A 15,696-nucleotide genomic window follows, 5' to 3' on the forward strand; every position below is an offset into this window, starting at 1 on the left:
GAGCACATCAGCAATCCAGAAGTTCGCATTATTTTTGCACTTAATTAATGTAACAGCCCTGTATCTTCTCTCTCTGCTCCCTCATTTGTAAAAAGGAAATAATACTGAGAGTTGAATAAATTTAGGTTTGTTCCCTCACCCTTCACAATCTCCTAATTATTGTGAGGTTAGGAATGAGAATACTGATAAATACACGCATATATATGTATATATGTATGTATGTATGTATGTATGTATGTATATACACACACATGCACGCAATTGGAGAAAACTGTTAAATCTAAAAATTTATTAGATCTAAAAAAATGGGTATTTTAATAAAACCTTCAGAGACCATGAAATTACCAGCTAGATTGCATTTTTTTGCTAATCCATTTACCCCCTGGCATTAGTCTCTTAGAAAGAGGTTGATAACAGTCAGTAAATAAATATTTATTTAAAGGCCTGCTGTGTGCCAGTACTGCTAAGCCCTGGAAAGCTCTGCAAAAAAACAAAAAAAAGGAAAAAGGAAAGAAAGAAAAAAAAGTCAAGATGCTCACACTCTAATGAAGAGATGACAGATATGCATATACAAACTATTTTCCAGTTAAATAGAAAATAATTAGGAGAAGGAAGGCACTAGAATTAAGAGAGGTTCAGCTAAGCTTCCTATAGTAGATGAGATATTAGTTGGGACATAAAGAAAACCAAAGGAAGGCAGCAGGTGAGGATGAGGAGGGAGAGCATTCCAGGCATGGGGAATGGCCAAAGAAAATGCTCAGAACTCAGAGGTGGAGTATCTCATTCATGGGACAAGAAGGAAGCCAGTGTCATTGGATTGAAGAGTATGTGTCAGGGAGTAAGGTGTGAGGTGGCTGGACAGGAAGGAGAGGGCTAGATTATAAAGAGTTTTGAATGCCAAGCAGAGAATTTTGTATTGGATCCTAGAGGTGACCGGAAACCATTGGAGTTACTGGTTGGACTTGTGCTTTAGGAAAATAACTATCTTAAGTGGCAGATGGATTGGAGACTTGAGGCAGGCAGATGTCAGCAGGCTATGCCAGCAGTCCCTGCATGGGGTAATGAGGGTCTGCATTAGAGGAAGGTGTCAGAGGAGAGAAGCAGGATTTATTCCAGGAATTGTTGCAAAGGTGAAATTGACAGGTTTTGACAACAGATTGGATATGGGGGTGAGAGAGAGAAATCTTTCATGACTTGTGGGTTGTGAGCCTGAGACCTGGAAGAATGGTGTTGCCCTTAGCAGTAACAGGAAAAGTAGGAGAAGGGGCGGTTTGGGAGGAAAGATAATGAGTTTGGTTTTGGACATGTTGAGTATAAGATGTCTCTTGAATTTGGCAATCGTTAGTATAAAAATGGTAATTAAATGCATGAGAGCTGATGAGATCTCAAAGTAAAGATCTGTGAGAATAATAGTTATGATAATGTCCACCCAGATCAGGGGTTAGAATTATTTACTGTCGATTGAAGTGTTACAAGTATAACTCAGAACACATTGTTTTCCAGTTTGTACTGTCATTAGAAAAAAACAACTTCTTATGAAATAATTATGAATGATTGGTATATTTATTTCAAAAACAGGACGTTCTGATGTTAAAGTTAAGAATATCACTGACATAACACAGAAAACATTGAGAATTGTCGATCTTCAAGGAAAAACGGGGTACCATCTGCTCTTGCAGGCTTATACAGATGGTGGAATAGGTCCAGGAAAGGCCATGTATGTGGTTACAAAGGAAAATTGTAAGTTAAATGTTTTTATTAATAGAAATGTTTTCCGCACTGATTTGTGTAATATTATTAGTAAATCTCAAAATGGTAATAATAGAAATTCCTTAATAGAGTTCAAGATAGTTCTGGAATGCTTTTGGGGGGATAATTTCAAGTTTACAGCCTGATTTTTGTTAGGGTGTAGTGGTAAGAAAATTCAAACTAAGTTGACTGTTGTATGTATTCTAAGGCAGTGGTGTCAGACATGGAAAGGATCCCCAAAGGCTTTGTGTTGACCTAGAAAACCACAAATTAACATCATACTGTGTTGTATTTTTATTTGTTTTGTTTACTATTTCCCAATTACGTTTTTATTCTGGTTTGGCCAATTCTGGAAGTGCAAGGCAGCAAGGTCGACACTTACGCTGTAGAGGACAGAACTGAAAGATTTCACTTGATACTTACTATTTTTAAGTAGCTATTAACAATAATATTATAGGCTAATGGATTGATTCTCAGATTTTATCACCCATTAATTTACCTAAGCCTTTCCATCAGATGCCCTGTCCACTGCTCTCAAGAAAGAAAAAAATATAAAGGGAACAATTGTTTCGAAGAATAAGTAGAAAGGAAAGGGTGGCACCTGGGATGACTGAGCTAGTCTTCAGAATATTATGGTGTCATTCTCAGGTGAGCACTCAAGTGGTCTCTCCTTCCTCCTGGTGCTCACCTGCAACTTCTTCTTAGAGAACTGTGATGATTATATTTAATTTTGTAATGTCAGGTAAGGTAGGAATATTTCAGGATAATTTGGTCAACTAGAAATGGTAAACATTTTCCCCTTCTAATTTGTTTCTTAAACATAAATTTTTACTTGTATTTTGGACTAATAAAAATAGTAACTAATAACCTGTAACATTCTCTTTTTCAGCCGAGGGATTAATTATTGCCATTCTCATCCCTGTGGCAGTGGCTGTTTTTGTTGGAGTGGTAACCAGTATTCTTTGTTATCGTAAAAGAGAATGGTAATAATATATACATGGTTGTATTTAATGGGGTTTTTGTGCTTATGGGTAGTACTGCTTGTTTGGGAGTTGGGTTTACCGATTCCCATTACCTAAGAGTGGTGTGAAACTGAATCAAATCTTTATATTCATGGAACTGAATAGAATCATAGAACTTATGTTTGGAAGGGCTCCTAAATTAATGATTGCTTAATTGATAAAACAGACAGAAGTACTACTTACTGGGGAAAATTTTTTAAATTTTTTAGATGGTGTTTTTAGCTCTCTCCACTAATAATTTAGTTATACAGTTTTCACTGTTAATTATAAAATCATTGGTTTTCAGTATTGTATTAGTAGATGCTAGACTAAAAGGAGAAATAACGACTACCACTTCAGCTTATAGGTGATATTTAGAAAGCATTTTAAAATTTACAGAGCACTTTACATATATTACCATATTATATTCTCATAATCTTTTGAATTAGTCACAGCTATTATTATCCCTATTTTATACATAAGGAAGCTGTTGTCTAAAAGGCATGAACACTTAGCTAGTAAAGAGTCTGGATTTAAATCTAAGACCAAGTCCAGGGCATTTTTCACTATATCATAATGTCTAGCTCTCTTGGAATTTGAGAAATTAATGTAAAAGTTCAAGTTTAATTTGTTTTTTAAAGAAACAGTGATAAATTTCGTTTTCTTCATTCATGTTCTTGAGAAATACTTGGCTTTAGTCTAACATCTTTTCTTCTTTGATCATACCAATGCTTGCTAATACAAAAGACACCCTTTACTGAGATTACAGTTTATAGTACGCTGACGCCTCTTTCTGATATGACCCACTATAGAACATAGTTCACTATAACATGGATCTCACCTATAGGTACAATGTAATGCTACACTGAATCTGAATTAGAAGGCACTCTCAGAGATCCTCTGGTCCAATTCTTCCTCCCCTCTCACCTGAAAGCACAACTTTTTTCTACAGTATTCCTGAAAAATGGTCTTCCTTTCTAGCCTTTCATTAAGGATCTGCAGTTACAGCTAACTCGATAACTCCTGAGGCAGCTCATTTAATGATCATAGAATCTGAACATTAGAAGCAGCTTCAGCTTCCATCTAATTGTGTATACATTAAGAAATCTCAGGGTCTTTGGGCAATCCTAGTTGCCCTTATCCAGACACTCTCTAGGTCTGTCAGTACTGAAGATGGTGCTCCAACTGAAATCTGATGAGGTCAGAGTACAGTATGATTATCACCTCCTCATTCTTCCCTATTGTTGTCCAGCTGTAATTATTTAAAGGCTTTTCCTTCTGGACGACTAGAGGACAATAAGGTCCTGAGCTGTTGAAACAGCTAACAGATTTCATTATCATGCGCATTGTCATTGTGACCTGGAGAAGGCCAGACGTGGTGTAAACTGGAGCTCTGCGTTTGTAGTATCCACATACTTCCAGTTTGGGAACTCCATGATTATAGTATATATGTCATTAAACATCCATATCAATGAATTGAACGTCTGTATGCACAGATCTACTGCTACCAAGGAATATTTTGTTTTTAAAGTAGTTCATATGAAGTAAAAATGAAGACACTAAAATATTTCTGTTATCTAATTTTCTTATTGGTATACTTATAATCTTTATAAATGGATATTTAATCATATTTCCTTTATTTTTTTAAGGATTAAAGAAACTTTCTATCCTGATATTCCAAATCCAGAAAATAGTAAGGCATTGCAGTTCCACAAAAGCATCTGTGAGGTAACGTTTGTCTGTTGGTAAAGATTTTAAAATGCCTTTTTTTACTTGATCTTTAACATAATGACTTCCTTCTCATTGTTTTTGAGTAAGTTTAGGAGAAAGATAACTGAAGCTGTAATCTGTAAATTTTAGGTTAAAATGTTAACTAATACACTGGTCATCTCAAGTTATGAGGTTTAAAAGATTCTTTTGTACTCTAATATATTTTTATTTCTTTCACTGTTTTATTTATAATTGGCAAGTCAAAGTAGGAGGCAGCTAGATGGTTCAGTCTATAGAATGCTGGTCCTGAAGTCAGGAAGACCTGCGTTCAAATCCAGTCTCAGATGCTCACTAGCTGGGTGACCCTGGGCAAGTTACTTAACCTCTGTTTACCTTAAGCCAATGGAGAAGGAAACGGCAAAACCGTTCCAGTATCCTTGCTGAGAAAACCCCACAGCCAGTGTTGGCCTGCTATGGTCCATGGGAATCACAAAGAGTTAGATACGAGTGAACAACAAGTAAAAAGTAGGTTAGGAAAAAAGTCTTGTAGTTTTGTTAAAATATATAGCAGAAACTATATTAAATTTTTGTGATCAGGTTACAGTTGAAAAATGAGCTAAAGTAAACTTTTCCGTTATCTTTTTGAGTGACAGCAGTTCAAGTCTTCTGTTCTCATGCAGTATTTTTCCCTTTCTAGGGGAGCAGTACTCTGAAAACGCTGGAAATGAATCCTTGCACTCCTAATAATGTGGAAGTGGTAGAAACAAGATCAGCAGCTCCTAAAATAGAGGAGGATACTGAAATCAAGTCCCCAATAGTTGATGGTCCAGAAGAAGGGTCTGATGCTGAGCCTGAAAACCATGTGGTTGTCTCCTACTGTCCACCAATCATTGAGGAGGAGATAGCAAATGCTGGAGGGGAGGAAGCTGGAGGCTCATCACAAGTCATTTATATTGATATTCAATCAATGTATCAACCTCAGGCAAAACCAGAGGAAGAACTAGAAAACGACTCTGTTGGTGGAGCAGGCTATAAGCCACAAATGCATCTGCCAGTTACTTCTGCTGTGGAGAACATAATTGCAGCAGTTGATTTAGAGAAAACTGCAGGTTACAGGCCTCAGATAAATGTAAATGCCTGGAATTTAGACTCTCCAGACTCTCCTCGGTCCATAGACAGCAACAGTGAAATTGTGTCCTTTGGAAGCCCATGTTCAATTAACTCTCGGCAGTTTTTGATTCCCCCAAAGGATGAGGAATCGCCTAAATCTTCTAATGGAGGGTGGTCATTTACAAATTTTTTTCAAAACAAACCGAATGATTAGCAATCGTGTCACGTTGCATCAGTCTACCATCTCAATAAGCTCTGACTGCTGGGGTTGTAATAGCAGCAGCACTGGTTATTCTAGGAGGCCTCCAGTGGAGTATATTTTTAGTGAGATGAACTGTACCACGTGTAAGTTACACTGAAAGTGTTAATGTTGTTTTACTGTAGTCTAAAAGCCAAAGTATAGCAACTCAGTAATTCAATTCATGTGCTCCAAGATACTGGATTTGGATCTATTTGTTATTCCAGCCAAAGAAGCCTCACTCACTCTACCATCAAGTAGCATTTTCAAGTTAATTATTGCTTAATACTTTAGAAAATACCCAAACTGTTTTACATTCACTGAATCCCAACCAGAGGGTTTGAAATTACAGGTGGGGGGGAGGGGAAACCATGCAGATGTTCAGATTAACAGAGAAGTACTTGACTGAAATTTCTTCAAATCTAGATAAAAACCAAGCACAGATCAAGTAACATAAGACCATTTTCTCTGTAATTAACACAACTTTTAAAACATAGCAGCAGCTACTTTAGTTTCTTGTTTGATAACTAGGTCTCTGTGCCTACTATATAATGGTTATCAAATTGTTGACTCAGGGGCACAAACTTGGAAAATGAGTATAACACTGACTTATGCCACATTTCTGAATATGGCTTTAGCAGATTCTTTTCCCCACTAATTTTTAACTCCTACTTGTAATAGGGTGCCCTAACGTATATGCTTTAGTAATTTACAGTACTAGAACTGCATATCTATGACATTATGTACAAACAAACCCAAACTCTTGACATTTATTTTGTGAAAGTGCCAGTTTTATGAATGTGTGAACAAACCACACACTTAAATATGCTTTAGCATTAATTGCACTAATTTTCCATTTAAGACTATTCTTATCAGCAAGATCTAGCCAAACCAATCTGTACCACTGAGAGTAACAATTGGCATTAGTTCTCTATGAAGAAATGATTCTATGAGTTTTCTCTTTAAACGGTGAGCCACAAATTAATGCTATTTAATATGGGCATATAATCCATTTCCTAATTGTAGTCTAACAGTTACTTTTCTTAAATAGGTCATCAGTACCACTTCCTTAGTGGAATAGTTATTGTTTTTGATGTAAACTTAAAGAATTGATATTTTTGCTTTAAAAATAATCACTTGGTGGCTGTTTTATAGTAAGTATCATGAAAAACTTCAAATTCAAACTCAATTTGAATTAATTCTATTAAGTACCACGGAAGTAAACAGTTTCTTTTATCACCTATAATAAAAGCTTGAGTGCCCTTATAACATAAAGAATCATTTTAACCTCCAAGTTTTTCAGAAACAACTGCTTTTCTGGGAAATGACTCCTGGAAAAGTTTTATATCACACTACAAATTGCAGAAGTGTTTTTTAATCTGCCTTCAAGACCTATGTGTATTTTGCCTTTTAATGGTTAAGTTACAAATGCTTAAAATACTCTGATAACTGATTAAGTCAGAGCATTTTATTTTTATTTGTTTACTATCAAAGAAACATTCTGTTTGTACACTTGGACCCTTGACCGAAGTATCTTAGTGTGTCTTGCAGAAAGTGATAGGGCAATTAGGAGCAAATTTCATTTAGAGATCATGTTTTTAAACCCTCATTTTAATTGATAGTCTTCAGTTAATCTTTAAGACCTAGCATGAGACACTAGGGAAGAAAACAGAATAAGATATATTAAGTATATTTGTAGCATATTCAAACTTTGACCACACATGTTTTTCAATCCCCAGGGCCAACCCTAACAAAATTGTGAAGTAAGTGATGCTTTCCTTTGGTGTACCCTCTTTTCAGTGTGCTCCCTCTCCCCCTCCTTCCCTCCCTTCCTGCCTCTCTCCTTTACTCCCTCCCTTCTTCTCCCACTCTCTTTACTCCCCTTTACCTCCTTCGCTCTCCCCCTCCCTCTCTCCCTCTCTTCTCCACTCTGCCTTACTCCCCATGAAGCTTCTGAACTCTCCACATCTCATCATCTAACTACTGCTTTCCCTGGCAGGTGCCCAGTGATTCTGCCACAATGACCCACCTGTCTCTTGCCATGATTCCCACTCTCACCATTGCATTGTCTACAATACAGCTTGTGTACCCAGCACCTTATTTCTTCAGGGCTAGCTATCAATATTTCAGGGTGATAGTGAACTAATCTGAGCGAGTAGAGAGAAAAGTACATCCCCAAATTTCTCCTTATCTTTAAAGTAACAGAAATGTGTTGTAGCAGTGTTCACCTGGAGACATTGCCTTGTCTTCCTTGTTCTAACCAAAGAAGCGATACTAAAATTGAAAATTTTAGGCCAGGTAAGAAGTAAAGTAGCAAGATGTCAGAAGAGTTTGAGGCACATCAAACTGTAAGCAACTGATTAAGTCAGACTGGTAAATGATTTCATACTACCTAGTCATAAAGTCAATTCACATTAGAAACTTTTAACCATAATAGGTTTATGCCCATGTTGATTTATTAGTACCATACTTTGAAACATGTATAGCATTAGAACATTTCTGCAATTTTAGTCCCAATTTTACATTTTCAAACAAATCTTCTTTGCATACCAGATTAGCAAGAGTTAACATTCATAGAGTTTTCATGTTTGTAAAACACTTTATAAATATTATTTCATTTGATACAACAACCCTGAGAGATAGGTGCTATTATTATCCTGAGTTGTTGGGTTTTTCTTAAACAATTGAGGAAACCAAGGCAGACAGAGGTTACATGATTTGCCTGGTGTCCTACAGTAAGTATCTGAGGCCAGATTTGAGTATAGACTTCATGACTCCAAGTCCTACAACCATTTTGGATTAATGTAAATTGGTAATTACATACCATCCATAGGAGAAAAAGGCAATCAGGCTATCAGATTTTGTCGTCATACATTTCAAAAAGATAGTGTGGCATAGCGAATATAAAGGCCTGACCTCAGTGTAGGAAAACCTGGGCTACAGTCCATCCTCTGACATAGACTGGCTATAAGACCCTAGGCAAATCATTCAATCTCTCAATGCCCCCAGCCAACTCTCTACGGCTAGTTGCTGGTCTACTTTGGTAAAGGGAGTTTCATTACCAGGAAGCTCTCTATACTGATGAAATTACAGATCTGGACAAAGCATATGTTTCATGTTGTATAAATTATTTCACCTGTTGTACAATTAAAACTGTCTTTGAATATATTGAAATGAGGACAGTGGCTTTCCAGTTGAATAATAGTGTATGTGATACATTTTTGGTCTCTGTGCAAATTAAAAACAAAGGAGAGAAAATAGATGTTTCTTAATTGAAAATGATATGTAATTTTTTTAAAAAGTATATGGCAAGAATTCTCAGTTTAACTTTTAATACTCAGGTTGTTTTTTTTTTCTATTAGTCATTTTCTAAAGGGAAAGCTCTTATAACTGGTACTGTTGGATACTGCAGTGGAAATCCATATCCTTAACACATTTGCTTCAAATTATATGTTTTATTACTTTTTTCTTTCTATAAATTAGGGTGATTACTCTGAATCAATTACTGCTGCTTTCTATTTTGAGCCATATTAGAATCTGTGTAATTTTTTTGTTAAAAAAATAATTTTTATTTATGTAGAAATTCAGCATTGAGCATCAATCTAGGACAGAGGGGTCAGGTTAATGATACTTGTCCTGCAGCTACAGGAAACTGGGCACATCGATGCTTAGGAAGTATATGTGATTGAACCTTGGCCTGGAGCAAGTCTTTCCAATTGGGGTAATCTTAAGTGATCCATTAAAATCTAGAGTGACTCTGTAAGGTAGGATCTGTTCCCATGCTAGTTAAATCTGCTAGCGAAGTGGCCCCGTATAATTAAACTGTCCTCACGCTGCAGAGGAGGTCTTCCAGACTGTGGATTAATGGATATGGACTGAGTGTTGACTGATATCAATCCCTGATTACCTGTCCCCATTCCCGTTAGATGAATACCTCTGAAGACTGAGTCTAAACCTTTTTCCTGGAAGTAGGAGAGAAAGGGTCTTTCTTTTCATTTCTCTGAATTTGAAGCACTAAATGCAAACAAAAAACAGAACAACACCTTTTTATCGTTGCTTTTTATTCTGAGCCATGTTAAAATTTGCCTAATTTGTTGTATATAAAAGGACTCTATTTTTTACACTCCGTCATTTTGAGATATGCTCAAGCATAAATGCCACTAGAATTGATGTATCTGTAGTTACATCCTTGAATGTTTCTTTTTGCTACAGTGTGTACACAACTTAAAACACATGTACCAGAAAACATTTTGGAAAGGTATTAACTTGTATGTATAAACATGGGCTGTGATTTCTTAACAGAGAAACCTATTCAGTTCTGTAAAATAACTCCTTAAAACAAGTATTTCAAACTGGTCACATTAGTTTTATTGGTGAGACAATATTGAATTGCCATCAAACTTTATTTTTTATCTTTTTACATCCAAATTCCATATATAACATATTGAAGAGAAAATATGCTTGCTTCTTACAAACTATAATCTTGGGATGTTTTCTGAAATTATTTCTAAAGTTGGCTTATTCAGATCTATAACTGTACCGTGTTTAAGTAATAATCATGAAAAATTTAGATTATGTTAGTGCTTTCGTTTGGTTACTCTATTTTCAGTTAGTTGTCAAAGATACTTGTTTCATGCTAATTAATAAACCTTTCAAAAATGCTATCATCGAGATACTTAAGCCAATATCCACTTCATAGGCCATATGATGTTGGGGTTTTATTATATATAAATATGTTTCAGGACACTTGACTTGACCAAGATTATATCTGACCCCATGTGATAACATTGAGTTGTGTTGTAACAGGGTCTGCTGTTTTTAGAAGAGCATTCAGATCATAAGACCAGTAATGGTGATTTCTCTCTGTGCTTTGTAATCGGTGTGACATGATGCTGATACAGCACTTCCCTGTCTTCCCATCTTTCTGTCCCATTCTTGTCGCTGCTTTCCCATTAATCCTTCACAGAGTATCTGTCCAACATACCAAAGACTTTTGTGGTATTCTCGTAGTGTCTCTTGGGTACCAGTGCATCATTTGGGCTGTGCATTTGTCTCATTTTTGATAAATGATTTGCCCCTTCTCTTCTGGTCATACGTGGCCCTCATAATGTCTCATGCTGCTTCTTATGGGCATGTTGTCATTGATTACATGTTGTAATCTGTTTATTACGCTCACCATGTGTCTTTCCATTGCATCCTTTGGATCAGTTGTAATTTTTATAATTTCCTCTCTATATTTGAAATAATAATACTTGGAATAAAATTTACCTATGCAAGTCAAATTCTGACTGCCTAATACTTTGATGAGTTTGTTGCTGTGGTCTTAGAAGAACCACCCTCTGAATTAGTCTTTTTACTGTGAAAGTGCCTAGCTAAAAGAAATACAATTTTTAGAAAAACAAACCATAATTAAATAATTGTCAACTAAATATGAAATTTGGTAATAATTTTCATCATGTTCGTTATTGAAAAGAGATTATCTTGTCAACAAATTGATGTGAAGGAGACAACGTTAATTAAGTTAATCACATTGATTTCTGTCTTTTAAGGTTCCTTTTTAAAATCAGAACCAAAAGAATTTAAACTTAATATAGTATATATCCATGAAAGTAATTTGATTAGATTGTTGAATTAAAGTCATTACTTTAATTCTCACCTAAATCTCCTGTTGAATTTCATTACATATTGCACAAATACTGTATGCACTTCTTTTTAAAATGCATACCGTTTTTAATGGGTCACTCCTAATTTGTAGGTCACTTCTGTTTGCTGAGCATTCCATGTTGTATAAAAGGTCAGACTGTTTATTCGATTGTAGTAAAACACATTGCTCTTGGCTTATTGGAAAGGTGAAAACAGCATGTTTATTATGAGGAATCATTGCTAATCTGGTATTTTTTAAAAAGTAGCTATATTCATGATTTTGCTGTAGAACATTGAAAACGAACACTGAGTACTAGATTTTATAGAGTTTATTTTTTTATATTTTCATAGATGCTCCCTTCTCTACCAGTAGTTCCCCCCAATTTGATAATAGATATCCTGTACTTTACCTGTGTTCTTAATATAGCACAAACCATTAGTTCTTTTTTAACTTTATTCCCACCAACATAAATGCCAGAAATGTGAATAGCGCTAAGGATAATGCAGTTGAAGGAAACAAAAAGGCTGTTTAATGTATTTTTGTGAGGAGAGAGACATCTCATGTATCTTGTAGCCTGTGATTCTGTTTTAAAGAAAAAGAACATGAATTTTGAAAAATAATTATACATTTGATTCCAAGTAAAATATGTCTAATTTGCTTCCTTAAGTTTTTTTTTTTTTTTAAGAAATAGAGTCAACAATACAACCCAAAACTGGTGTGTATATCAAAATATTCAGCTGTTATATTTTAGCATACCTGTCTGACTTATAGTATCCTTTCCATTCCTGGAAAAGGAACACCAAAAAATGCTTGTTTTAACTTTTCTCTCTCATTCAACAATCACAAGTCACGTGCCCTCATAAATCTGCGAAATCATCCACCTTTCTCACATCCAAAATTGCATTATACTGAATTGCTGTTTACTAAATACACACATACTGTGAACAGGTTTAAGTTTTTATGTTTTTTGTAAGGTTGTATGTAGAATATATGTTTCTTTTTTAAAGGGAATGTTAAATATGTTTTTAAAAAGCATTTTTCAGTTTGCTACATATTTTAATAAATCATGTTTACTAATTTGTTCCGTAAAGATGTTCTGAGTACAAGTTGAGAGATGGTTGGGAGAAACATAAGCTTCAAAACTCTACCTTTTATATTCATGTAATAACCCCTGCAGATTTACACAGATCTGATCACATGTGAAGTATGCCGTAACTCAAAATGTGTGTTTAATAATAAATCTTTTTAAGAAATCAGAATTCAAATATTTAGGATGCAAACAATATGGGTCAAAGTGATTCACCCACTCTGGAAGCCATGGAATAAACCTATAGAGAATCCTTTACAAGGGAATTTGAAATTTTATCTGTTGTTTTCTATCAGTAACAAACATAGGGGTTTCTCCTTGGAACTGTGTCCTTACAGCATATAGAGTTAGGATAGGAGAATTTGACTGATTAGAAGGCAACCATTTGGAAACAATGTATACTTTAAACGTGAGATTTAGTATCGTGTTGGAAAATATGGTTACAGCAAAGGCATAGACTATTAACTCATGTATTCCTGAGACACCGTAAATGTAAAACTAGTTTGCTTGGCTGTTAACTCTTGAAGTGTTGCTTATGTCTGTTTTTAAAATATGCATGTATTTAACAGTTTTGCCATAGTATTGCCATGAAAGTAAATAAATATATTTTCTTACACTCTAACAAGTTTGGACATTTGTTGCTTCTGGTTTTTTTTTTTTTTTATTGATTGCTGGCTGATTCAGTGGAGATAAAAGCGGGGAGTGGGCAAGGTAGAGGGGAGGAAGAGATTTCTTTAATCTTTGCATTAGGCAGTTTAATTTGTCGTGTGCAACCTTAGCTGAACCTATTTCTAAAAATTGAGATCACAGAAAAAGAATTTTTCAGTTGTAAGAGACCGATGAGGTTTTTGTTCGTCTAATTCAAGAAAAGTTATTTGGAAAAAGTTGCTTGGAACATCTAGAGAACTTGGGTGGGTATGTCACTTTTTTAAAGCGTTAATTTCTTCATCAAGTATTTACTTCAGGCATCAGTTAATCATCTACATCAATTGTTTTTGCAACCTAGAGACATTCTTTAAATAAGACTGTGTAATAGAAACAGAACCCTGGGCTCAGGGTCAGAAGGTCTAAAGTTAAATCCAGGTTCTGCCAGTTACAAACTGAATAACATTGGTTCAATCTATTAACAAGAACTTATCAAGTACCCATTATGTGCCAGGCACTGTGTGTGGAATGAAACAGTCCCAACTCACAAAGAACTATGTTCTAATAGGATAAAGTGAAGATAAATACAAAGTAGTGAGAAGCTGGGGGACACCAGAAGTTAGAGAGGATGTGTAAAGGCGAAACACAGAAAATGCGCCTGAGTAGCATCTAAGGGAAAAGAGGAACCAACTTGGAGACTGGGGTAAGGAGGGAGTACGTTCCAGATAAGGATAGATGGGGAGCAGTGTTCAAAGGCTGGGGAGTTTATATTTTATCCTACAAGCAGATGGGAAGCCACCACAGTTGGTTCTGGAATGAGTTGGTGGTTGTGGGAGTTACGTGGTCAGATCTCTGCTTAAGGAAAATTCCTTTGGCAACAATTTGTAATTTGAACTGGAGTGGAGAGAGACTTGAGGCAGGGAAACCAATTAAGAAAGCTGTTGCAATCATCTAGGTGGGAAGTGATAATAGCCTGAAGTAAGGTGGTGGGTGTCGGTAGAGAAGGCATTGGATTTGGGAAATGATTTTATTTGTAGATTGCGAGAATGAGGCAAGCAGCATAACACAAAGTATGAATCTGGGAGACAGGAGGAATGGTGACGCTTTTGACAAATAGGGAAGTTTGAAAGAGGAAAAAGTTTAGGAGGAAAGATGAATACAGTTTTAGACAATGCTGAATTTTTTTAAATGTTTCTGGGGCATCCACTTTGAAATGTCTAATAGGCAATTAATTGGTGATTTAGGACTAAAGCTCAGGGGGGAATGATTCTGAAAGTCATTTGCATACAGAACCTATTGAAACCCATGTATTGATAAGGTTATGAGAGTACAGAGGGAGCTGAGAAGAGCACCCGGGGACCAAACCTTGGGGAATCCCTACAGATGGGATATGATGTGGTCAGTAAGCCGGCAAAGAAGACAGGAGGGGTGGTTAGGAGGTGAAGCAGGAGAGAGGAAGGTCACAGAAACCCATCGAGTCTCCAAGACGAGGGTGTTCACAATGTCAGTTGAGGCGGATAGGTGGAGAAGAATTAGGACTGAGAAAAGACCATAAGATTGGGCAGGTATGAGCAGTTTTGAGTGAGCATTTTTCAGTTGAGGGATGAGAGCAGAAGCTAGTTTGCAAAGGGTTTCCTCTTCTGGGAAAAGGGAATAATACTTGCATTAAGTAGCTCAGAGTTGTGCCCATTAGTAAATTAGATACTGTTTAGGAAAGTGCACAGTCACCTTAACAATTAAATGCCTTCCATCCTCCCACTTACGTCCTATACAATACTACCCGCCAGATGGCCATGAAACTACTGCTTTTAGGCATCTCATTCCACACTGGCATGCTTTTACTGTTTCATTCATTCAGCAGTAACTGAATTGTTCTGTTTTATTTCATTACCTCGGTATTGTCCTAACAGTGAGATCAGTTTTAAGAAGGGAAATAATAAGTTGTAATTGTACACTGACATCATTTAAGGTAAGGAGGTGTTCCAGCAGAAGCTGTGTAAGGGGGGTTCTGTGCTTCCATCCCCAGCACTTGGAGTGCTTACACACGGATGCTTAACAACTCTTATTGACTGACTCACAGAACTGACTCTAAGACCCCTTCTGACACCAAGAGTCTGCACTCCTCATGACAATCCAACAAAATAGCAAAAAGTAACTAAGTGAACGGCAATTTTCAAAATGCAATTTAAATCACTTTCTTTTGAAGGCATCTAAAGATTCCTAGATATTATGGTTCTTTGTCAAAGTTATTTCATATGTGAAAAAATATTAAGATGGATTCAGGAGCATTGTAAAGTGGCTTCCCATTATCAAGCCATCCTAACTAGGTGGAAGGTGAAAAACAAAGAAAGGCATTAAATGTGAAGTCCTTGGTCATTGTCTAGACTCAAAACACTGACAGATGGAAACATGGATTTCTTAAACTTTATGTTGAAAGAAGCTAGATACTTAACTGTAGAACATTTTGTAATGAATTCTGAAACACATGCTAGCACTTAAGTGCTAGAAGGCT

At 36.0% G+C, this 15,696-nt stretch overlaps 1 protein-coding gene across 5 annotated transcripts in view; it reads left to right on the forward strand.

Moving 5' to 3' along the window:
* The window catches only part of LIFR (LIF receptor subunit alpha), an 86,628-nt gene extending 73,467 nt beyond the window's left edge, over window positions 1-13,161 (forward strand). For all 5 annotated transcript variants that reach the window (XM_072605781.1, XM_072605783.1, XM_072605782.1 and 2 more), the window contains 4 exons: window positions 1,579-1,740; window positions 2,639-2,732; window positions 4,400-4,478; window positions 5,158-13,161. In XM_072605781.1, the coding sequence (XP_072461882.1) occupies window positions 1,579-1,740; window positions 2,639-2,732; window positions 4,400-4,478; window positions 5,158-5,784 (962 nt within the window). In that variant the 3' untranslated portion in view covers window positions 5,785-13,161. The remainder of the gene's footprint in view (window positions 1-1,578; window positions 1,741-2,638; window positions 2,733-4,399; window positions 4,479-5,157) is intronic.
* The last annotated feature ends 2,535 nt before the right edge of the window (window positions 13,162-15,696 follow it).

This window comes from Notamacropus eugenii, chromosome 4 (assembly GCF_028372415.1).
Source record: "Notamacropus eugenii isolate mMacEug1 chromosome 4, mMacEug1.pri_v2, whole genome shotgun sequence".
Classification (NCBI taxonomy): domain Eukaryota; kingdom Metazoa; phylum Chordata; class Mammalia; order Diprotodontia; family Macropodidae; genus Notamacropus; species Notamacropus eugenii.